Consider the following 25433-nt stretch of genomic DNA (forward strand, 5'->3'; position numbering starts at 1 on the left):
GCTAGTCCTGCTCAGCCAGCAACAATCTTAGAGTCTGAGTTGCTGTGCTCTGCCCCGGGGAGGGGGGGGGGGGTGCTGTAGAGGGCCATAGGCCACACATAATGAGGGACCATGTTCATGCAAGACAGAAGCAGCCTTCTACCAAGCCATTCCTCCCCCCAGGACCTAACATCACAACTTCCTTCCAAGAACTATGGATGAAGTAGGGTTCCCTCCTTCAGTACACCTGGAAGCAAATCCAATTTACTCTGGTAGGCTAACGTTCCTCCAAAATACATTTTCCCTAATGACACTCCCTCGTCAGAATATTTAAAAGGCTGTCAGTGTCTTCCTACAAGTCTAAAATTGTTTCTGCTGGATATGCAAGGCTCTCCACAATTTGACTTATTCCATTTCTCCATCAAGTCCCACTAGGCTACCCCCACAGACCTCACTCACCCATGATCATGGCCTGAGATGAGCCTCCTGGCTCTTCTCAACTCCTTCTTCTTCCCCTCTCCTCAATATCCTCCACTTTTTCTGTGAACTCAAACCTAACACATAATACAAGGCCTAATCTTAGTGCTATCTTCTATAAAAATTTCTTCCTCTGAACTAAGTAGCCATGGCCACACAGTTACATATCATCTGTCCACTGTGGCTACATGTGAGCTGGTCCAGACCCTCCAGGGTACCATGAGCATCTCAAAGGGCAGAGAACCCACCCTTCCCAGCCTGGGCACATTTAAGGCACGGAACAAATATCTGATGTAGCCAGTATCCAAAAGGGCTGATAACCTCTTACAATATGGACTGACTAAATGTTTAAAAAGACCCCAGCTCTTGCATCCCATGGAGTCTTTCTCCACATTCCACTCCTGTCAAACGCTGAGACTTCTGCCTGCATTCAGCCAGCATTCCTGCTAGAGTCAAAGGGGCAGACAAAGGATTTCACAACACCCCTATATCCCCTCAAGCTCCAAACCTCTTAAAGGGCACCCTGTTTAAATAAGAGGTGCAGTATATTTTTTGGAAATGATGAAACAACTTCCCAAAAGAGGCAAGAAAAAATTCCCCAAGTGCAAAAAGGCTTCTCGGAAAACAAATAGAACAGCTTCCCTGCCAGGACAGAGAAAGGATTTGACATCCAGGCTCTTCATCCTTGGCAAAGGAGCCTGTTGTGCAGGGCACAGGAGAGATGAAAGTTGCAGGGGGTGCGGTGGGAGGGAGATAAATTCTTTTTTTTTTAAAATACATATTTTATTGATTTTTTACAGAGAGGAAGGGAGAGAGATAGAGAGGTAGAAACATCGATGAGAGAGAAACATCGATCAGCTGCCTCCTGCACACTCCCTACTGGGTATGTGCCCGCAACCAAGGTACATGCCCTTGACCGGAATCGAACCTGGGACCCTTGAGTCTGCAGGCTGACACTCTATCCACTGAGCCAAACCAGTTAGGGCGGGAGATAAATTCTTATGACCAGATGTAGAACTCAGCATAGTTTTCAGAGTTGGAGGCCCAACTGAATGCTTCATTTGATACTGCCCAAGGTGCCAGGAGGAGTTTCCCGAACTTCTCTTTCTCTTACGAACCTTAAACAACAGATGTGATCCTAAAAACCTGGGTATGAATGCAATCATATTTACATACACAGGAACACTTGCTATTCAAAAACAACTACAGTGATTCCTTTGGTGGATGGTAAAATCCTTTTGCAATAACAATACTTTTTAAAAAATCGAAGGGGGGTATAATTTTCTATTTTATACATTTGGTTTGATTATGAGGATTGTTTTGTCACTTATTCTAGAGTGCCTGGGTTTCAGGGGAGAGGGCATGGGCAAACTAAGGTAGATTGTTTTGCTTGATCTGCAAGATTTATCTAATAAACACTTCTCACGTTACACTTTTAAAACTACTACTAACCAAACATTAAGCAACATTAGCTACACTCTTCAAATAAGAACAAAGAAAAGCATCATCCACAAAGAAAAGCTCTCAGGTCCATGTCAGTATAAAGACTAATGTAAGTAATAGCATTTGTGAGTGTTCAGACTTCAGTTCTTTGGCATAAGCTCTTTCTCCTGAACTGGAGAATTCATATCCACCTAGCCTGTTTGCAAGAAATCAAATCCTAACTTTGCCCTTATCAGCAATGAGCCAAGGAATAACTCTCCCCCTTTGCTGTTTTATTTCCCCCCACCTACCTTGTGAAGTGATCATTCTCAAGGACTAATAAAAGCGCCATAAACAAGTTGCAAAGAAAGTAAATGTTTTCACATGCAATAATGATGGAAAAAAGGTTCCTGTAGTCTCTGGCTTGGTTTCCCCGCCGCGCCCCACACCACCACCCCCGCCCCCCCGCCCCCGAAGAGACTTCCCATTCTCAGTTCTCCAGCCCTTGTATTGTAGGCCACTTGGGCCTGCCCAGTCTTTCAAGCAGAAGGAGCCCCTTTTATCCATACCCATGTGGGTTCCTGCTATAAAGCTTTTTTTTTTTTTTTAAATAAAAGTTAATCTACTTAATTTACCATCTCTAATAGATTTCAAGGGTTTGTGAAATTTTATTTTTTTAGGCTGCTGAAGGGGGAGGGAGGAGGCTAGGTGTGGCTAAATGGGGAAAGCAGCACCATGCAGAACTCTTGCCCTCAGCAGGGCTGGCAGCATTAACTCATACATGCAACTCATGCACCACTTTTGAAATATGCCAGTCAGTTTAAAATAAATGTCAATTCATTTTTTTTCAAAATGAGCAATAACTGAATTGGTGGTGGGGAAAGTGAGGGATTAGGTGTTTCCATCCAGACTTGAAGAGAATCTATCAGATGTATGTATCATCTTCTTAACTACAGAAAAGAAATTCCCTTTTCTTGCAGCTACTAAAGGAACTGGGCTACAAAATTACGGGGACTAATCCTGTAAATGAAATTTATGCCAAAGGAACTTGTGGGGAAGGGATGTAGACGTAGCAGTTGTCCCTTAACAAAGCCACAAGTGAAACAAAGACTAATAAAAATTAACTCTCAGTCTTCATTTTACTTGGAAAGGCTGAATCAATTGGGAGACCAAGATGAAAAAGGAATCATCCTCTGCCCTGGCCGGTGTTTCTCAGTGGTCAGAGCATTGACCTGTGCACTGAAGGGTCATGGGTTTGATTCCCAGGCCAAGAGCATGTATGTACCTGGGTTGCAAGTTCAATCCCAGCCTGGTAAGGGCGAGTGCACAAGGCAACCAATCAATGTGTCTCTCTCACATCAATGTTTCTCTCTCTCTCCCCCTCACTCCTTTCCTTCCACTCTCTCTCTAAATCAACAGAAAAAAATATCCTCGAGTGAGCATTAACAACAACAAAAAAGAGAATCATCCTCTATGCATTCATACTTATTGAGTTCTGTGGGGTCTCAGAGTCAAACAGGCTGCCTCTAACAAGCAAATGGAGAACATTTGTGTGTGTGTGGGGGGGTGGGGGGGTGGGGGACAATGTAAGTGAGGCAGTGAAGCACATTCCATGGTGTATCATGAGAATGATAAAATTCCTGGTAAGGTCCCAGGACAGAGCACAGAACAGGTAAGTGGTTGGGAAGCAAGCTGAAAGCACAGATGGGTGTTATGTTGCTCAGGAATATGGAGCTTAATATAAGCCTTATAGAGAGCCTTGAGTGTTTCCTTTTAAAAGAGAGGAGTATCATGCTTAGTGTCTGAGGTTTTGAGTTGCTCTGATAGCAGGGTGGAAGACAGACTTGAGTAGAAGGATGTGGGTAAGACACTGGAGAAACCAATGAGTCCTGTGAGAAATAACGAGGCCTTGGATGTCAGCAGTGTTACTTTTTTCTTGGAGGGACCATCATTTATACACCTGACTGTGGTTAACTTGATGGCTGGCTGCCCACCCACTGCCACCACCTACCCAGGCCAGCACAGACACAACAGGGAAGAAGAGGTCTGATGCTTTTATGCTAACAGAAACTCAAGTATCCAGTGGAAATGAGGGTTTTGAAGAGGGGATGTGCTTTCAGGATTCCCATCACTGGTAATTTCTGATCTTCTGGACAGCAAGCTGCAATGAACCAATGAACTCAAGGATCCAACATGAGAGTATACACCATTTCAAGGAGAGTCTTTTGAGAAATGCTAGGAAGCTCTCTTGACAAAATCCCTGCCTAGCATTCCCCCATTCTCTCACACTTTCTTCCCCCTCCCTCAAAAAAAGACTCAAAAAATCCTATATAATAAAAGAGTAATATGCAAATTAACCATCACTCTGCTACACCCACAAGCCACGCCCACCAGCCAATCAGGAGTGAATATGCAAATAAACCCAAACAAGATGGCTACGGCCACAGAGACAGGAGGGAGGCTTGGGTTTCCCCGGCAATGGAGGAAGCCAAGCTTTCCACCTGCCCTTGCCGGCCTAGGCCTCCACTCAAGGCTACAAAGTTTCAATGATAGAAGATACATAAACCCAAACAGAAATGGTGGCAGCCACAGAGCTGGAAAGAGCAGGAGGCTAGGGTTTCCCCCCGGTGATGGAGGAAGCCAAGCTTTCCACACACCCTGGCCGGCCCAGGCCTCCGCTTAATGCTACAAAGTTTCAATTACAGAAGATACATAAATCCCCCCAAAAAAATGGCTGCCACCACGGAGCAAGCAGAAGGCTTGGCTCCGCTCCAGGTTACAAAGTTTCAATTGTAGAAGATAAATAAACCCCAGATACCAGGGCCTCTGCTTGGGTCGCCAGGGGGCGTGGCCACCTGCAAGCCACCACAGGCCTCTTGCCCAGGCCGCCCCACACCCCAAGGGAACCCCCACCCTGATCCGGGACACCCTTTAGGGCAAACAAGCTGGCCCCCACCCGTGCACCAGGCCTCTATCCTATCTAATAAGAGTAATATGCAGATTGACCATCACTCCAACACACAAGATGGCTGCCCCCATGTGGACACAAGATGGCCAACACAAGATGGCCAGCAAGGGAGGGCAGTTGGGAGGGACCAGGCCTGCAATGGAGGGCAGTTGAGGGCGATCAAGCCTGCAGGGGAGGGCAGTTAGGGGTGACCAAGCCGGCAGAGGAGGGAAGTTGGGGGCGACCAGGCCTGCAGGGAAAGGCAGTTGGGAGGGACCCAGGCCTGCAGGGGAGAGCAGTTAGGGGTAACCAGGCCTGAAGGGGAGGGCAGTTAGGGGCAAACAGGCTGACAGGGGAGCAGTTAGGCATCAATCAGGCTGGCAGGGGAGTGGTTAGGGGGTGATCAGGCTGGCAGGCAGAAGCGGTTAGGGGCAATCAGGAAGGCAGGCAAGCAAGCAGTTGGGAGCCAGCAGTCCTGGATTGTGATAGGGATATCCGACTGCCCACCGAGATCGGGCTTAAACGGGCAGTCGGACATCCCTCGAGGGGTCCCAGATTGGAGAGGGTGCAGGCTGGGCTGAGGGACACTCCCCACCCCGTGCACGAATTTCGTGCACCGGGCCTGTAGTCTATTATAAGGATAGGTGTTGATTTATTGACGATAGCCATTCTGACAAGTGTGAGGTATTATTTCATTGTGGTTTTAATTTGCATTTCCCTGATGATTGGTGATGTTGAATCTTTTTATATGTCTGTTGGCCATCTGTTTGTCCTCTTGGGAGAAATGTCTATTCAGGTCCTCTGCCCATTTTTTAATTGATATTTTGGGGTGTTAAGGTAGCCACTTTAAATCTATTTCAGGTTTCCAATGAAAATTTTCATTCATTACATAATCCAGAGACTAATATCATATGTGGGTATTTGCCACTTAGATTAATATTTTGTCATGTTTGCTTCAGATCTCTTCCTCCAGGGGTAACTAGTATCCTTAGTTGATACCTATCCTTTCCAACCATGTTTCTATGGTTTTACACATTTACACGTGTATTTACATTTATAGGTTTTACATCTCTATAAATGGATTCCTAAACAATATAGAGTAGTGTTTTATGTTTTAAAATGTATGGAATCTTCCATAGCCTCCTTTTGTTCACTCAACATTGTTTTTGAATTTAGCCATGTTGACAGGATAGTTTTACCTGTAGTATAGCATTCCATTGCATTAACATACCAAACTACTTGTAACCATTCTCAATCATTGATGGGTAAATAGATGACTGCAGTTTTTCACTGTTAGAAACAATACTGTAAGGGACATCCTGTACATGTATACAGGTATACAAGATTCCTCTAGCATATACATCTCTAACAGTGGAGTGCACAATTTCAACTCTTCATATTTTCTAACGGCTCTCCAAACTAGTTATATTAGTTTATACCAGTAGTGATGTACAAGAAATTCTTAGTTCTCCTCATGCTTTACAACTGATATTGTTAGATATTAATTTTTGCCAATCTGATGAACATAAAATGGAATCCCAATGTGACTTAATTTTGTGTTTCCTTGATTATCTCCTCCCAATTTGTAAATTTCTTGAACTTTCTCTACGGCAGTGGTTAGAGTCCTTGAAATCCTTTCAGGAGATTGATGTGGTTCAAACTATTTTCATGTTAATACTAGAGGCCTGGTGCATGGATTCATGCACTGGTGGGGTCTCTTGGCCTGGCCTGTGCCCTCTCACAATCCAGGACCACTCGGGGGATATTGGAGAGCCAGTTTCAGCCTGATCCCCACAGGCCAGGATGAGGGACCCACTGGTGCACTAATCCATGCACCGGGCCTCTAGTATGCATGTAAGATCTTTGGTTAATCTCTTCCTGCCCTCTCCACTCCCCCCTTCCCTCTGAGATTCATCAGTCTGTTCCATGTTTCCATGCCTGTGGTTTCTGCTCCTGCGTTGTCTGCCCCCTGGTGGTCAGTGCGCATCATAGCTACCAGCCGGTCAGCTGGTCACTTAGGCTTTTATATATATAGATTAAGGTGCTATTTGCCTTTTTTGCATGTATTCTTTCACAGGTGTGTATGTACATGTTCCCTCTGATATTTATTGTTCTTATATTTTTTAATGAATTTATAAATAAAGTTTTTTTAGTTTTATTTTCAACTGTGGTATATGTTGATAGATGTAACAAACACACAGAAAACTCGTTGAAGGTCCTCAAAAATTTTCTGTTGTGGGGCAACCCGCAAGAGACGACCACCAGCGACTGAGATCAAAATTTATGAGCCTTTATTAAGCTGGCCAGCGACTACAGTTGCAGCACTTCACCGCGGTAAAGGCCGAACTGCAGTGCAGTCCACAGGTGTTACAGCAAATTTATACACGGGAACCACAAGAGGGAGTTAGGATAGTTAAAATGACAACCCAAAGGTTACAAAAGCCATTTCAGCTGTTTCCAAGAAACTCAGGGCACAGGTGCAATGCCTGGGCACGCTTGGCTGGAGCATGAACCACTGCCTCCCTTCAAACTCCAACTGACCCATTGTTCGGTGACCTGCTCCCTCTCCCTCTGTATCCTGCCCCCAGGTAACGGAGGAGCTGTGCAATGTTTGCAGCCCAGAACATTTTCAATTGTGTAAAGGGACCTGTGAACAAAGAGTTTGAGAACCACTGCTGCTTTACAGTTTCAGCTTGATTAATATTATTTTCTTTCTGGAAGTACTGTCAAAGCCAGTCATTAAAATCAAATAAATTGATAATGTAAAGAAAAGGGAATGAATCCTCATACACTGTGGTGGGATTGTAAATCAGTGTAGCAACTATAGAGAATAATATGGAGATTCTTTAAAAATTAAAAGTACAGGTGCCACACAATCCAGCAATTCCATTTCTGGGTATTTATCTGAAAAAAACAAAAACACTAATTTGAAAAGATATATGCACCTCTATGTTCACTGCAGCATTATTAGTAACTAGAGGCCCAGTGCATGAAATTCGTGCATGGGGGGGGTGTCCCTCAGCTCAGCCTGCACCCTCTCCAATCTGGGACCCCGCCGGGATCGGGCCTAAACAGGCAGTCAGACATCCCTCTCACAATCCAGGACTGCTGGCTCCCAACTGCTCACCTGTCTGCCTTCCTGATTGCCCCTAACCACTCTGCCTGCCAGCCTGATCACCCCCTAACTCCCCTGCCAGCCTGATTGATGTCTAACTGCTCCCCTGCCAGCCTGTTTGCCCCCAACTTCCTTCCTCTGCTGGCCTGGTCACTCCCAACTGCCCTCCCTTGCAGGCCTGGTCCCTCCCAACTGCCCTCCCCTGCTGGCCTGATCGCCCACAACTGCCCTCCCTTGCAGGCCTGGTCCCCACCAACTGCCCTGCCCTGCTGGGCATCTTGTGGTGGCCATCTTGTGTCCATATGGGGGCAGGATCTTTGACCACATGGGGGCAGCCATCTTGTGTGTTGGAGTGATGGTCAATCTGCATATTACTCTTATTAGATAGGATAGAGGCCTGGTACATGGGTGGGGGCCAGCTGGTTTGCCCTGAAGGGTGTCCCGGATCAGGGTGGGGGTTCCCTTGGGGCATGGGTGGCCTGGGTGAGGGGTCTGTGGTGGTTTGCAGGCCGGCCATGCCCCCCGGCGACCCAAGTGGAGGCCCTGGTATCTGGGATTTATTTATCTTCTACAATTGAAACTTTGTAGCCTGGAGCGGAGCCAAGCAGGCCAGGGACGTGGAAACTTGGCTTCCTCCATCGCCGGGGGCAACCCTAGCCTCCTGCTCTCTCCAGCTCCGTGGCTGCTGCCATTTTTGTTGGGATTAATTTATCTTCTATAATTGAAACTTTGTAGCCTTAAGCGGAGGCCTGGGCTGGCCAGCGTGTGCAGAAAGCTTGGCTTCCTCCATCACCGGGGAAACCCAAGCCTCCCTCTCGCTCTCTCCGTGGCTGCAGCCATCTTGGTTGGGTTAATTTGCATACTCGCTCCTGATTGGCTGATGAGCGTGGCTTGTTGGTGTAGCAGAGTGGTGGTTAATTTGCATATTACTCTTTTATTAGATAGGATAGTGAAAATATGAAAACAATTTAGATATCCATCAATAGATGAATAGGTAAAGATGTGGCATACACACACACACACACACACACACACACACACACACACACACAGCGCACCTTCCTGGATGATGTCAGGGTTAATTATCTTCTTTCTATCAGTACTCAGTACCTGAACCACTCCAGGGGAACAAAGATATACTCCGTCTTATCTTTTCCCTCAATTAGACTGTAAGGTCCTCAGTTCCTGGCAGAGGGCCCAGTGTATATGTAATAGCTTCTTAACACTTAAGTGGTTGAAATAATGCTAATGGCATGACAAAGGCATGGGGAAGTCAGTATTAAAAGCACACACATACACAATGTAGTACCAAAAAATTTTGATTTGCATGGGAAGACCTGGGTACAAATCCCAGCTTTATTCTTTAATGGCTGTGATACCTTTATTGTGAAGACACCAATATGACATAATACAAGAAAGTGTTTTACATCTCGTCAACTGCCAGTAATGGTAAGCTGTTATAGCTATTACTACCCGTTATTTCTCTGATCTCAAGAGGTGGTTCATAGTATTTATTCCTCTTTAGAGCAAAGAAAGGAAAGGTACAAAAATAAGCATTACAACCATAAAAACAGAAAGAAAGCCTCAGAGACTACAGTTCCTAAGGTCTGTGGGTAGCCTCCACCCAGCTGGAACTTAGGCCTCTGTGCTCCCACCAGGGCAGGGAGGAGATGCCAGGGAAACACTCAGTAACTGAAACAGTGCCTGGCACATTCCAGGAGGTCTATAAATGTCAAGTGATAAAAAAAGTTGCACACAATGCCTGGGACAAGCGAGCACTCATGGTGCCTCTTTCTACCTGCACACCAAGAACCAAGTCAGCAGAGTTTTATAGGAGCAAGGTGAACAGGACCAAGGCTCCTAAGTGAGTGTGAACTTAAGCACAGCAACAGTCTTCACTTCTGGAAGTACTGTCAAAGCCAGTCGTTAAAATCATCTTCAAACCACTCTTCCAGTAAATGAAAAAGCAGAGTGCAGTCTCCAGCTGTCTCAGATTAAAGCAGGGTATGGGGGGAAATGAGAGAGTCAGGATTTCCCATTACTATTAACAGGGGGTTGTTCCGAAGACAGGAAATTAATGGACTTATCAAAAGGCTGGTGATTTCACTTAAAATGAATTAAACTGATCCAATCTTTCCCTGTTTCAACAAAAACCTCAGGGTAGTCAGTGCTTGAGCTGCCTGAAAGCTGCCCAGGAAGAATCAGAGGGGCTAAGTGACCGTGAACCAAGGCTAGAAAATCTTCCTCGTGCCCCTTCACACAGAGGCTGGAGAGACAGGGCAAGACAATGGTTCTGAGACAGGATGTGCTGGTGTCCTTTAGCCTGCCAATACCAACAGCAGGAAATAAAGACTGAAAACAGGGTCAGATTCACTGTGAGGAACAGCAAACTTCCCCAAGATGGTGAAAACATTCTGTAACTCACAAATAGCCTAGATAAAGTGGGCCGAAGAGAAAAAAGGAAAAAGCCACCTGGTTGTGACCCTCACACAGATAGCTTAATAAGTAGGATTATTTGTGAACTCCATAGGCACACTCCAACCCTTCACACACTCAATGTACAAACAACGATGGCCAGCTCTGCCACAGTGCAGAGGACTTGAAGTGAGTACAGAGGAAGGAGAGGAGGAGGGAGGGCGAGAAAATGGAGGGGAGAAGGGCAAAGCAGGACAATCATAACAAGTTAAGAAGAAGGGAGTGAGAAACTAAAGGAAAGGAAAAGAGGTACATGGATACAACCTTCTATTCCACCCACCCAGCAAATCCTGACACAGGCCTACCATGAACACAGGGCCAGGCAGGAGAGAATGTGGAATGACAATCCCCAGCATCCTGAAAACTAGAACTGATTAGACAGCCTGTGAAACCTTCCAGTCAAATGCAAGGATCTGAAGAAAAGGGAACAGGACACAACAAGGATGCTAAGTCATTCCTCTCTGGACACAGTTTTATGGAAACAGCATAAATGCATAGGCCAGAGACTTTCTAAAAAGAAAAGTTACTCAATTCCCAAACATTTCTCTAGTTTCACTTTCAGTAAGCCACAGACGGGATTCTGATTCAGTACTGCTTATCAACAGAAGTTCTCACACACACATAAAAAATAAGAAAACAACTAATAAGCAAACAAAGTTCCTGACCCTGGAAGAGGAAGTAGTCAGAGGAGTTCAAAGGGCCTTGGAGAACTAGTCCAGCCCTCCCTTCACCCTTGAGCAAAGTGAGGGGCCTTTAGTTACTGCTCATTAGAGATGGTACTGGGGCTCAAGCCTGGGACCCCCAGCTCGGAGCCCTGCTCTTCATACCATGAGCCCAAGCTGTGGAAAGATTTCCTAAAATGCAGACTTTCAGAGCTCGTTGCTGCCTAAGAGGCAGAATGAGTGGAAGGAAAAGATGCCCACGGTGACCAGCTAGGGACTCACCAGTCTGGCTCCTCTCTCCGTAGGATAACTGGCAAGGACCAAAGCCAGCCCAGAAAAGAGATACACCGGCCAGCATCATCCTTAATCATTTAATCTTTTCCGGTTTCAAATTAAGTTGGTCCATCTGAAGCATCCTACTTCTGAACTCCCTCTCTCTCCAGTGGGTTTAAGGCCACTCCATTTCTCTGTCCCCACCTTACCAAACAGAACTTGTTCTGAAAAGGGTCAGATGGGCTTATTCACCCCATGTGTAAACTGATGGTTCTCAAAGCATGGGCCCCAGATCACCAGCAGCAGCATGTAAGAACTCAGGAGAAATGCAAATTCTCAGTTCTCATCCCAGACCTGCTAAATCAAACTCTGAAGGTGGTGTCCAGCAATCTGGCTCCTCCAGGGGATTCTAATGCACGCTAAAATTCGAGACCCAGTGGAGCATATAACCTAGAAGGTTCAGCCTGCTGATTCTCTCACATAACAGACACACCTGAATGACCTCTAGAATTTCAAGCCTAGGAGCCCATATAGCTGTCACTGGATGAAGGATGAGCATCCCAACTCAGCATATCCTTCTCTTGCTTCCAAGGTTCAAGACCTGTGCAAGAATGCGCACAAACTGTCCTTTAAGCTTTGACCAGAGGCAGGAAAGCATGGGCTAAGGAAAAAAGGTCCTGATGACCCTGATGGGCTTTATCTATTAAAGTGAAAAAAAAGCAGAACCTCTCTTCACCAGACCTTAGAAGGGACAAAGATGGGCCAACAGGCAAAGGCTTCCCCCTGACAGGAAGGATGACATGAAGCCAATCTGTCCAGATGCCATCCTGATAAATGCAGTGCTTGTTCTGCAGTAAAACTGACCCGGGCCAGACAGACACGTAGGGAGATTCCTGAATCCACCTCCATGGGGTTTCACCATAGGAACTGCAGAATATAATAAGCACTTTTTGAGGGTCCTGACACTTCCTGAGGCACATCAGAGTGACACGTGGGTTTCCACTGGTGTGTACCAGGAAGTTGGCACTGTGGTGCAGAATTTGGCACCTCAGGTACCACCAACCACAACCTAACAGAATAGAATTAAGAACCCTGCCAGTCCCTTTCTGCTTCCCTGTCCTTTGCCCCAAACCTGCTCTGATTAGCCCTCTGCTTCTCCAGTTTATACCAGGTCCTCATTCCCTTCAGAACTCTGTGGCTTCTCAGTGAAAAAGGGATGTCAGATTTCCAGGTCCCTCAAAATCCTGACTATGACACCCTTGTCGGGCATGACCAGTGTCTGTGAGATAACAAATTTTTTTAATGCTCTCCTCCCTTTCTCCTCTCACCTTCTTTATTCTCAGGAATGAGGTATTATCATATTCAGAAGTTTACTCCACAGATTTGGGCTTCAAACTCAAGATTTGGGGCTCTGTTGAAAACTTTAGTTTTTGATCTTGTATACAAAGAAGGCTATTAAATGCCAGCCTTCTGCCCAGAGATGGATGAAAGATTAACCAGTTAGGTGTTAACTCAATGCTTTGAGCAATTCAGAAGAGATACTGACTAAAAAATAGAGCATTATAATAATCCCTTCCATTGAAATAGACTTTTATTGTTGACCGGCAATTTTACATATCTCACTTAATCCTGTTATTCACAATCTTAATTATTTCTACAAAGCCAGGGTCCGCCAACTGGCAATCAAATTTCTGAATGCCAGGGAAAGGACTATAAAGCCTCTAAACTGCCTAACAACATGATACTGAGAACAATAGCATGGAGAACGGGTTCCTTTGCTAAAAGCCACTCTAAGGAAACCTGAGACACACCTCTGCTGGAAGTCACAACAGTTCTCTACACCCCTGAGGACATCAAATCACAGGCAATCCTCACCCCAATGTCTCCAATTACCCTGGCCTGATCCAAGATGAAGAGTCCAGGAATACATCCACCGGCCCCAGATGCCAGCTGCTCCTCCCTCTTCTTCCTTCCCAGTCAGTTAGGAACCTCCCACACTCTCTAGGCCTCCCTGCGAATCTGTGACTCCATCTAAGACCACATAGGATGATCCTGTGTGGTGTGTCAGACTGGCTGTAAGTATAAGGAGTCCTTGTCAGATACACCTCCCACAGGCTTTTTGGGCTGAGGCAGAGGATGAGGGGCCTGCCCTGAGTGTGTCTCTCCCGACGCAACCTTAGGCAGGCTGGAAAGGCAGCCTCACCTAGCCAGTCACTTCCTGTTCCCCTGGGCAAATAAGAGCTCTACTGCCATTCTTCTCATCCGCAATCTTCTCCATAACTTGTACCAAAATCAACACCCTCCTCCAGCCCTCTTTATTTCCCTGTTTGGACGCATTCAACCCTTAATCCATTAACTGGTGTTTGTTTTTTCTTTAACCCTGTGATCTTTAGGACTCTCCAGCACAGGGAGCTTGCTCCTTCTCTTCCTTCCTCCTCCCTCCCCCAAAACTCTGACAACTTAGGAAAGGCACCTGCCTCCACCAGCAGCACCTCACCCCTCGGGTGCTTCCCTCAAACTGTGCTTTTGATGTTCAGCCTAATTCTCTGAAATCTTGGACTGAGACTTGACTTTATCTTTCATTTTTGAAATTCCAGCTTTACAACTTACTCCAAAGTAGAGAAGACCACTCATTCACCCACTAGGGCGAGAGGCAAATCAGTTTGGGGGATAGAGTATATTGGGCTTCCAAAATTTCAAGAGAAGTGACATGGCAAGTTTCAAAGGAAGGGAATGTCAAGGTGAATAGAGCAGACACTAACTCTCTCTCCTCCCTCCTGACGGTGCCCAACATGGCCACTGGTGAGATGCCACATGAATAACAAGGATGGTAACACCACACCACAACCTATATGGTATGTTATCACCCCAATTCCACACATATGAAAACCAAGGGACATAACCTTTAAGAAACTTGTTCAAAATTACACAACATGTTAGTGGAAGAATTAGGATTCTAACCAGCCTGTTTGGCCCAAGAGACTACATTCCTAACCTTACTATGCCATCTTGTCTCCCCTACTCCCTGGCCCCTAATTTGCTGTCAGGTCTCAGTGTACATTTCTCTCCCTCACAGAAGTCTTCCATGTCCATCCCAATCTGAGTCAGGAGCCCCTCAGATGTGTATTCCAGTATGGCTCAATGATTGCCTGATCATAGCATGTCTCACACAGAACTGTAGCTGGTACAGTCTTGGCATTCAGCAGAAGCTCAACAAGTAACTGAATAAATCACAGTGTTGCCCTAACCGGTTTGGCTCAGTGGATAGAGCGTCAGCCTGCGGACTGAAAGGTCCCAGGTTCGATTCCAGTCAAGGGCATGTACCTTGGTTGCGGGCACATCCCCAGTAGGAGGTGTGCAGGAGGCAGCTGATCGATGTTTCTCTCTCATCGATGTTTCTAGCTCTCTATCCCTCTCCCTTCCTCTCTGTAGAAAATCAATAAAATGTATTTTAAAAATAAAAATAAATAAATCACAGTGTTAAACCATCAGCTCTGTTTCTTCCTGGTGTAGAGCACTGTTTCTGGCTCAGGTGCCCTCCTCTCACAGGCTGACCACAAGGACCAAATTACATGTAATAGCTTCCATCAAGATCCAAGCCAGTATCTTGTCCCAGAAAGCTCTCCATGGCATTATGTATCTCCTGCTGTCCACCCTATCCACCTTATGTCAAGTCATACTGGCTAAACTAGTTAATGCCATTTATGAAAATACCAAACCAAACCTGTCCCACAGCAACCCTGGCAACCCTTGGTGGTCATTAGGAGCAAGTCTATAGGATTTGTGTATCATGATCTGCAGAACAAAGGGTTCCAGTTCCTGAAAGCTGCAATTCCCAGAAGTCTTTTGTTGTTGTTGTTAACCTCACCCAAGGATATTTTTTCCATTGCTTTTTTTAGAGAGTGGAAGGGAAGGAGGGAAGGAGAGAAAGGGGAAGGAAAGAGGGAGAGAGAAACATCGATTGATTGCCTCCCGCATGCACCCCAACCCGGGGCTGGGAATTGATCTGCAATCCAGGTCCGTATCCTTGACCAGGAATCGAACATGAGACCCATCTCATGAGCAGGCCAATGCTCTAACCACTTAACAACACCATCCAGGGCCTCGTAAATCTTAATGAGCTGTCCAATCCTTTAAAATTAAAGATAGTCAAGATTCTTGGAAATAGAATCCTGTTTATAGGAAACCTCTCTGACATCTTCCCAAAAGAAAGAACTGAGACCAGGAGCTCCTGCTAATTCTATTTAGAAAATACACACAAAGCCTACTCTCCTTCCTTCAGACCCTGCTAATTCTAGGGGTAAAGGGATGGGTGGTGTCTCACAGAGGAGGGGACTTTGAACTGGATCTTAAAGGATGAAGAGAACTATGGCAGAGACAGGAGAAGGCAGTACTCCAGCCACAGGAAGAACAGGGTAAGAATAGTTTTGAAGGTGCTGATGTTCAGGAAAGGGTAAAAAAGGAGTCTCCTTAGCCTTGATGTTAGGGAATAAGATAAAGGGAACTGTGGGTGAGAAAGGGAAGCCCAACCATCCTAGCCTTCCTCTGGCCCTCTCTAGCATCAGGATAGGTTTTAGAGCCATCCTCGTTTTTACATACATTCCTCCATGTAACCTTCACTCCCCACAGGCAATAAAGGTCTACTTTTCCTCCGTCCTCATGACCTAAGGAGACCTGCACTGGGTTCAAAGATCTGCATCCAAGTTGAAAGTTAGTACACGCCATGATAATCTCTTCTGGGCAGCCTTCCAGTCTCACTCCTTTCCTCTCAGAAGAGCCCTACCACCTGCATCCTGAGGCCTGGAGACAATTTCACATGCTTCTCAACTTCACACACTCTTATGGGAAACCATCAATCAGAAGGGAGGCCCCACAGGTGGCTGCTACTCACAAGGCTGTGGACTTGTCCTGCTTATCCTCACATACAGGACAGGCCACAATTCTGCACAATCCTGTCAGGAGTGACCACCCCACCCTAGTACTTTCTCCAGGATGTGCTTGTTGAGTCCACCTGGGGTGATCATTGGCCTAGTTATAGCAAAGTATAAAGAACGTTGTCCCTGCCTTCAAGGAGCTTATGTGCAAACATGAAACCAAGAACATAGAACTAGAACCAAGCCTGAGAGACACATGAATATAAGAGAAGGCCTCAAATATCAAAGACTGAAGGTGTCTACTGTACGAGGGGTGTAAAGAAGAGATCCACACAGCCTACTGAAATCACCAGCTAAATTCACAGGCCTCTAATCAGTAATCCTGAGCAACCACGGCTGGTTATCAGGAGCTTTAGTGTGGCTGCATTGGTTCAAGGCACCATAGGGTCCTCTGCATTCTGGCCTCCAAAGTAATGAGATCAACCTGGAAGCAGAAGCATCCAAGCCTTCTCCCCTGTCTTTCCCACACTTCTCTGTGTTTAGCTCAGTATACACTGACAGGCAGCACCACACGCCCATTCAGTCCTTATCCATTGTGTGACAATCCCAGCAACATTCTCTTGTACCTCCTACCACTGCCAAAGTCAACAAGGCCAAACTGTCAGAACATAAGCCAGTGACAATAAACACACAGGTCCTGCCCTTTCCCAAGGAGACATGTGTCTACTACACGTGAAGCACTGATCATCAGGCCCTTTGTATTTAATAAAGTGTCGTTTGTTACTCACAATAACATAGGCTACAGCAGAATTACTTTATAACCCTATTTGTAGTTGGCCATAACTTCCTGAAACACATTTCCTCTGCTGGGTTGAAATGCCTAAAATAGTTTTGTGAATTTCAAAAGAAAAAAAAAGCTTTGCAAAGAAAAAATCTTAAAGGGAATCTGTTTATCTTCTCTGTACTACATCCAGAATTTTGAATGATTAAGCAATTGTACTTTGAAACATTTGGCTACTGGCAAAGCTAATAAGTCAAAGAAGTTAAACTAGGGAGAAATATCCACCTTTGAGGAAGCAAATGAATCTAGGTGGGAAAGGCTCTTAAAAGAAGGAATGCTGTCAAATCTTGCTAAGAGACGTAGAAGGAGGCAAAAGACTACCAACTGGAGAAAAGAAGAGTTCCTATTTTTTAATTCTAATGTTGTATTCTTCCAGATGTGTTTAGGAATCTTTTGAAATGTAATCCTTCAATCACATCTTGGTGCTGATGAAATGAAATATGTCTCTGAAAGAATAGACCCTTAGCATTCTCAAATTTATAAGGTTTCAAAATGATTCCTAAAGTTCCTAACAAATAGCAGCTTTAAGGAAACTGGGCTCTGAAATGCCAATAAGACAGCCTCACTGAAGGGAATGGCTTACTGTGAGGTTACCTAGCTGACCCCCCAGCATACTGCTCTTTTCTATTTGTCTTCATGTGTGGAATGCCAACATGTGGCATTTGAGAATTAGGAACACGAATTATGAATAACTCATACAGAATGCAGGATGTATTGAATCAAATCCAAGAGACTCCAAGAGATAACAGAAGAAACAAGGAACATTTCCAACCCCAAGTCTTTCTGAACTAGTTAGCTGTGATGTCAGAAGTACAGGCTGTACCAATTGGTGCTAGAATTTGATCTTCCAACTTGGAAATTATTCCTTTGTATGCCGGGCATTATCCTAAGTGCTTTACATATATGTACTATCTTATTCAATCCTTGCAACAATCTTATGCACTATTATCATTCCTATTCTAGGGCAACAAAGGTAGTGAAGTCAGGGTAATTATCCAAGGTAACACAGGTAGCTAGGAGTACAGGCTGTACTCAAACCCAAGCACTCTGACTCCAGAGTCCATGCTTTTAATCAGACTACATGCCTCTCTAAAAACCAAGGGATGGGGTTGGAGCATAATGACAGCTAGTTATTATACTCAGCTACACTAATGACCTCAGTGGCTCCAAGAGAGCTGCAGGTGGAATTTGCCATTTTAAGGCATTTATTAATTGAATCCTATTCCACTGACAAGAGAAACCCTAGGGTTTTTCAGTAGTTATAATCTCATCCTCATCTTCCAGTGAATTCACATTTCATGCTTTAGGTTTGCTTACAGTGAGGTAGGTGAACAGGGCTGGGAGAAGTCAGCAGTCAGCACCTATCTCACTCACACCACAAGTTGTCTCTAAATGCTGCTGTTGCTCTAGGCCCCAAAGCTAAACATGCGGTGAGAGCCAAGGTCACTACTCCTGATCTCACCCCAGTCCAGGCAGCCAGCCACACCAGCACAAATCACTGGACTAGGAGAGTTGCTCAAACCCTCTGCAGGCTCATGCTTCTGAGTGATGAGGAGGAAGAAATCTTTCAATGGGTAAGAGGTGCTAAAAAGAGTTGATCTGTAAATATGCCTAGAAATAAAGAATGAGTGCTAAACCCTAGTTTTTTTTTATTAGCGCTCCGTGTCCCTCTTTTGTAGAATGAGTTAGGCAGGTAGGAAGGGTAACTTCCAAGCTCTAAAGGTAGCCCAGGAGAGAGGGGCACCTTTGCTTGGCAAATGGAATCTGTGTTTAATGAGGGCTATAACCCACTCAGGTTTCAGGCTGGTGGACTCCTGGTTTCTTTTGTTTCAAAAGTTACAGTGCAAGGTTTGTATCATGCGTTTGCAATGTCCTAAACATGGCACAACAATTAGCCTGCAGAGGGTAATTTCTCAATGTATTTTCATGACACCAGAGTGTAACAAGCCCTCTAATGATCTATCCATCCTCCTACCACACTCCTCAAATCTTTTTATAGTCACAGGTAATTACACCATGGAGAAATTACATCACTTTGTCAGCAGGTTTTACAGCTGACAGGAAGATGTTCTGTGGATGTTTTGGGAACTACATCCTCATTTACCAAACAAGTTGCTGTGGTCCCTATTGATCCTTCCCAGGAATAGAACTGCCTTGGCAAATCTTGTGCCTAAATGGGAACCAAACAACCAAGGGCAATGGTAAATGAGGACAGAAACAACCACAGAGGGAAATATGGTAACTCCTACATCCTTTATCCAGAAGAAAAAACAGATGGTATTTTTCTTTCTTTGTCAAAATAATGTTCTGAAAGTTGAGCTGAGTACTCCAATAGAGCAACATAAGGAATGGGTCTCAGAGGAGCCTGCAACTCAGCACAGGTATTGTGGCTCTCAGCAGGCCACAGGACAACAGTGACAGACTGGCAAATCCTCACCTCCAACTGCCTATCTCTGAGCAAGTTAGATTCTAACACCTCTGTGCCTGAGTTTCTCATTTGTAAAATGGATACATGATCAGCTAGCTCAAACACACTTTGAGAGCTTTAAATGGGATAACACAGAGCCTGACAAATAATTTTTTATATGCATCAGTTTCCTATCTGTTCTCTTTTCTTAGTTCAGTGTTCATTATCTCTGACTCCAGGTCCCTCAGAGATAGGGAGGTGAACCAGAGCCACCTGCCACCATCTTTCTGCCACAGCACTGTTAAGGGCCACAGCCACACCATCCCCCTGAAAGCCTAGTTCTCAACATTTTCCATCTTCAGTGAACACTAAGTGCCTGGCTTTCTCTCTGCCACGTAGGAATTCAGATGGTTGCTTTCCCTGCCATTTTAAATTTGCATTAGGTGCTTATGTGATGTTTAACGTGGCCTAAAGTTTTATGGCAACATTTTAAGGGGAAAAAAATTCATAAACTAATAAAATACTGAGTTTCTTCAGTAAATATGCTAAGGAGGGGGTGGGGTAAAATAAAAAGTTTTTATATGGGTCAGCAAGGCAGTTGGGTTGAGACCATCCAACTATGCAAACATAGAAGACAAAGGAGATTCCAGAAGTATTCCATCCTTCCTGGTCAAGTTTGACACCTTATCCCCAACCCAAAAAGTAACTTTGCATCTTCAATTTTGTTTTTGAAAGACAGTGTATTATGTCATCTGATCTTCCAGTTTTGTTTATAGTCTGCATAGTCTCCTGCCCAACATGACTCAACAGTAGGTCACATACCATTTCTGTTGTTGTTGTTATTTGGAAATTACACCGCACATTTTATATGTCAAGTGCCTTCCAATCATTTTTATTAGTCTACACACCACCAAACTAGCATCCTTAAGTATCTTGTTTCTATTTTATAGAAGAGACAAAGAGGTCAAGTGATTTGCCTAAGGTCATATAGCAAGTTTCTTAAGATCACAGGTAAAAGAAAGGAGTTGTGAGATCTGGGAGAGGCTGCTACATTAACTCATATCCTAATTCCTCTTTAGCCCACCACCCTCAAGGCAAGTTGGGTAGTATGTGCATAAATCTTATTTTTAATTCTAATCTTCCCCTGCATGATGGACCAGGTATGAAGAATAAGATATGTTTCCTTTTGCCACTCCTAAAAAGGAAACTTTCAATAATTTCATCTCTGCTAAAGGAATGACCTGGGTGGAATCTAGATCCAATGACTCTCTTACACCTTTTCCTTTATAACAATAAATAAACTCTGAGTTATAGATAAGAGAAACCAGGATGGAAAATTTAACCCCAAACATGATGTAACTTTATTCTAGAACTCTCAAGTGCCTCTTTACACGATTCCTTTCTTCTAAACCTGAGCAAGTATGACCAAGACTAATGAGTGACTGTGGTATTTATGACCAGAGACTATGCAGACAAATTGTCCCCCAGAATATGCACACTTACCTATGTCCAATGGGATTCTCACAGTCATGAATGCACATGTACACAAACATATTCAGGGTCTACTAGAGCCCACTGGATAACAAGGCTATGAGTTTACAAGCACCTCATTTAAAATGCCTCTAGGATGGGTATTCAGAGGTAGCTACAGAAGAAAGTAAGAAATGCAGGATGAGGAAGACGGGATCTTTCCTAAACTAAACTGCTTTTCCCTGACTTCAGTGTACCTGAGAATCTTAGTTTCTTGGCAAGCTTGCCTGACACGTTGCTCATGGCAGGCCTGGCCATATAGGTGTGCTCTGGGTTTCAGGCCATGGAGTGAGCACTTCCTTCCTCCAGAAACTACTCCAGAGAGAGAGAAAAATATTGGCAGCAACTTCATGCACTAGATCTAAGAAATGGTGAAACCCCTTCCCCTGCATGCACCCTGCTCTATGCCAATACACATGTTTTACGGGGATTAGAAAGACTTGGGAGGGTGGATGGCAGGGTAGAAAGGATTCTTTGTAGATGGGAGCAAGGAGGTAGAAAACAACAGAGGCAACTTTCCCATTCTGAGCTAAGCCCACACTATAGACACATTTTTCCACCCTGTAGAATAATCCCTTCATCCAGCCAGTCTGGAATCATCAGTCCCTGATCATTGATTTTGGACTTTGGATGGAAACTTTGAATGGTGTGGATTTTTGCAAAGTGGGAGGAGGTAGGGGGGCGGAAGCCCATAAAAAGGAAGGTGAGGTGCGGGGGAGGGCTTAACAAAGAAAAGGAAACTACGACTTCAGACACAGAAGGCAGACCTTAATACTGCCAGGTAACAAGCCGAGACAGCTTCCCCAACGGAGTCTTGGAAGAGGATGGTCACGGTAGTGCACTAGGCCAGATTCTGGTCCTGGCCCTAAGACCCTGGGCAAGTGCACAACCTCTAAAGTCCATCCTAGCTCTGACCAGTCCTAGCTTCCTTCCTTCCTTCCTGCTCTGATAAGTCATTCCATTCATGCACATACTTATTGAGCACTATTTGTTCTGGGCTGGGGTAGGATGGCAAATCTCTTCTATGAAGGGCAAAATATTTTAAAGTGTAAACATTTTAGGCTTTGGGGGCCACATAGTCTATGTCACAGCTACTCAACTCTGCCATTATAGCACAAAAGTAGCCATAGGCAATATATACACAAATGAACACTGCTATGTTCCAATAAAACTTTATTTATGGATACTGAAATATAAGTTTCATACAATTTTTAGTATTGTGACATACTATTCTTTTGACTTTTTTTCTAACTATTTAAAATTATAAAAACCATTCTTAGCTCACAGGCCATAGAAAAATGGACAGGAGGTAGGATTTGGCCCATGGACCAGTTTGCCAACTCCTGCTCTAGAGATACAGTGGTGAACAAGAGAGGGTCTCCACATTCTATGGCTCTATGACTACTATTCTAAAGGTCTCCTCTGGCTTTGGAATGGCCCTATGAATGTAGGCCATGCTTCATTTTGTTGCACATTGGTGTAGACTGGCCTTCTGTTCCTTTGCAACCTCATATAACCATCATGTCCTAACCATTTGTGGCCCCCCTGGTTGTGCCAGGGGTCCTCATAGACAATGAGGTCTCAGGTTTATAGGCTAGGTTTGGGTTAAAAGTCGGAATGAGAGGGGTCAGCAGAAGAAATCTGTATGTGTGTGGTGAGGAAAGCTATAACAAAGAATCATTAATTGTTCCTCCCAACAATTCAGAAAAGGAAAAAAAAAGGTTAAATGAGATTTCACCATTATTTGTATGTGTTGGGTAAGTGGGTGGTGAAAAGTTGATAGAAAGGGAATGAATAACACTGAACTATGCAGACTCCATACTGTATCACACCAGCCTTCCTCCAAGACCTCTTCCAGAATCTAGCTGAGATCCCTCTCCAGAGAACGCTGCCCAAAGAAAACGGTCATATACGTGTATCTAATGAACTCTGATAGGGGGACTGAGACCCCTATTGGTGTTTGCAGATACTGAGGCAGGTTCTGTAGCATCACCCAGAGGCCTACGATACACACCCAAATATGACCTTTCTAAAAAGGATACCAGGTCTCGAGGACCACATGAAGGTAATCTATAGGGTTTTTTAGAGCACTGCTGAAGGCAACAAGGACCATACAAACCCTAAAGGGCTCACTGCTGCATTTGTAGTCCATTAAGACTCTTCCAGCTTATAATCTTTAACCAGAAAGTCCTTAGAATCATGAAAGTATAGACTGAGGGAACTAGATGTGACCTTAAAGGTTATCCAGGTCAACTCCTTCATTTAATGCAGAAACTAAGCCACAAAATGGTTAACACGTTAAGCCCCATGTCAGTCACCGGTGACTGACACTATACTTTCTGTCCGGAAGACAAAACAGGCTGGGCGCTTAATGTGTTAAGTGGCTTGTCCAAAATCACAAAGTTTGTCGTGTCAATGACCAGGTCCTGCTTCACTAAATTACAATACCTTAACTCAGTACTCATTCTGAGAAAAAAACCAGAAAGACAAGAAACAAATAATAAAGAGCTAACAGCCCAGCCAGTGTGGCTCAGCAGATGAGCATCAACTTATGAACCAGGAGATCACAGTTCAAATACAAGTCAGGGCACATGTCCAGGTTGTGGACTTGATGATCCCCAGTAGGGGCATGCAGGAGGCTGCCGATCAATGATTCTCTCTCATCATTGATGTTTTTATCTCTCTCCCTCTCCCTTCCTCTCTGAAAGCAATCTATAATAATAAAAGCGTAATATGCTATTTAGACTGGACGTCCTTCTGGAGGAAGCTGGGGCTGTGAGGGAAGTGGGGGAGGGAGTGCCTGCCGGCGGCCTGGGGGAAGCTGGTGCCAGCAGCCGGGGAAAGGAAGGCCTACTCTTGCATGAATTTCATGCATCAGGCCTCTAGTAAAATACATTTTTTAAAAGAGTTAACAATCAGTTAGTGCTTATTGCATTCTCTCAGACAATCTTCACAATCACCTTATGAAATACGTACTATTATTTTGCCATTCTGCAGCTGAGGAAACAGGTTTTACAGAAGTGAAGAGACTTGCTCAGGGTCACAGAGCCAGCGAGTAGGACTGGGCTATGAACATGGGCATCTGGTTCTGAGAACCTGCACCCTTACCTGCACATCATAGTCTGAATCCCACACCTGTCTTGCCTGATAACTACAGCAGGGAAGAGGGGTGATAATGTCATCACAGTACGTTCCTACACAACTGTCCTCCATCTGGTTCATTAGGCCCCTTGGTGCCAAACCAGCAGTACTGGCTCCCTGCTATTCTACAGCACAAAAGCCCACACCCTGCTCTCCCTGTAACTGCCCAACAAACAGAGAATCCCCTATCCCAGCTTTTAGGAAGAAACAAGGGTATTGTATCTTTTCCCTCCCACAGACAGATGGCAGAAGGCCAGGACTCACCTGAGGCAAGTCCGTCTCCAAGGAGGGTGCTAAGGATCACCAGCGGAAGGAACACTCCATGTCCCACAGAGGCCACGGCAGACGCTGAGGTGCTCTTTGGTGTTATCCTGCCATGGCACATCTTTTATCCGTCCAGGTTATTTTAAAAAGAAAAAAATTTAAAAGCCAGAAGAATTCTAAAGTCAGCCAGGTATAGATTCACCTATAGAAAACAAAACAAAACAAAAAAACAAAGACATAAGTGAAGTGAAAACTTTACCCGTATGTTACAAGTAGGCCCTTTGCTCTAAAGAAGCCATAATCATATACAAAGTTGAAAGATTTCTAGCAACTGAATTCCTGCTTTCAGAAGAAGAGACAAGCACATAAGTGGCTTTTCAACTCCTTCCTGGAGAAATACCAGGGCCTGCAGCAAGCTGCCATCAGCATCAGCATCTAGGAGCCAGATCCTTACGATAGGGCAAGGAGACAAGCACGGGCTCACCTGGAGATTCTGGGTCACAGCAAAGTTTTCAGAGACTGCCCTGGCTCTGCTTGGCTGCCTGCCTCGGAGGCTCCAGCACAGAGGCAGAGAGAGGCAGCAGTTGACACAGAGCTGCTATACCGGAGTGTGGCTTTGCCTTTGCCACCTGGACTCAGAGTAAGTTCAACTTAACCGAAAGAAGAGAGAGAGAGAGAGAGAGAGAGAGAGAGAGAGAGACTGAACATGTGTCTTAAAGGGAAAACTACACCGCCTCAAGAAGGAATGCAGCAGTGGCAGCCAAGGGCCTCTAGCTTGGCCTGCTGTATTGCCTGAGGCTGGATGAGCCCTAGGATCTGACTCTGACTTAACAGCTCGCGCAACACACCTGTGACCCCAGAGGCCATACTTGTTGGCTATACCTGATAATGAGTGGGGGAGGATGGCTACAATTATTAATTAGTCCCACCATCCATTCTAGTTCAGACAAAGACTTCAGAAGAGTAGGAATCAGTATCTTAAAAAAAAAAAAAAATCAGAGTTCAAAACTTCTTCTACTTTTTTTT

General features: G+C 44.9%; 1 protein-coding gene across 3 annotated transcripts in view; it reads right to left on the reverse strand.

Annotated features, from left to right (window-relative positions):
• The window catches only part of SUSD6 (sushi domain containing 6), a gene marked incomplete at its 3' end in the record, with an annotated part of 101720 nt that overhangs the window by 29826 nt on the left and 46461 nt on the right, over positions 1 to 25433 (reverse strand). For all 3 annotated transcript variants that reach the window (XM_080673592.1, XM_080673590.1, XM_080673591.1), the window contains one exon: positions 24408 to 24609. In XM_080673592.1, the coding sequence (XP_080529718.1) occupies positions 24408 to 24528 (121 nt within the window). In that variant the 5' untranslated portion in view covers positions 24529 to 24609. The remainder of the gene's footprint in view (positions 1 to 24407; positions 24610 to 25433) is intronic.

Source organism: Plecotus auritus, assembly GCF_963455305.1.
Source record: "Plecotus auritus genome assembly, chromosome: 1".
Lineage (NCBI taxonomy): Eukaryota > Metazoa > Chordata > Mammalia > Chiroptera > Vespertilionidae > Plecotus > Plecotus auritus.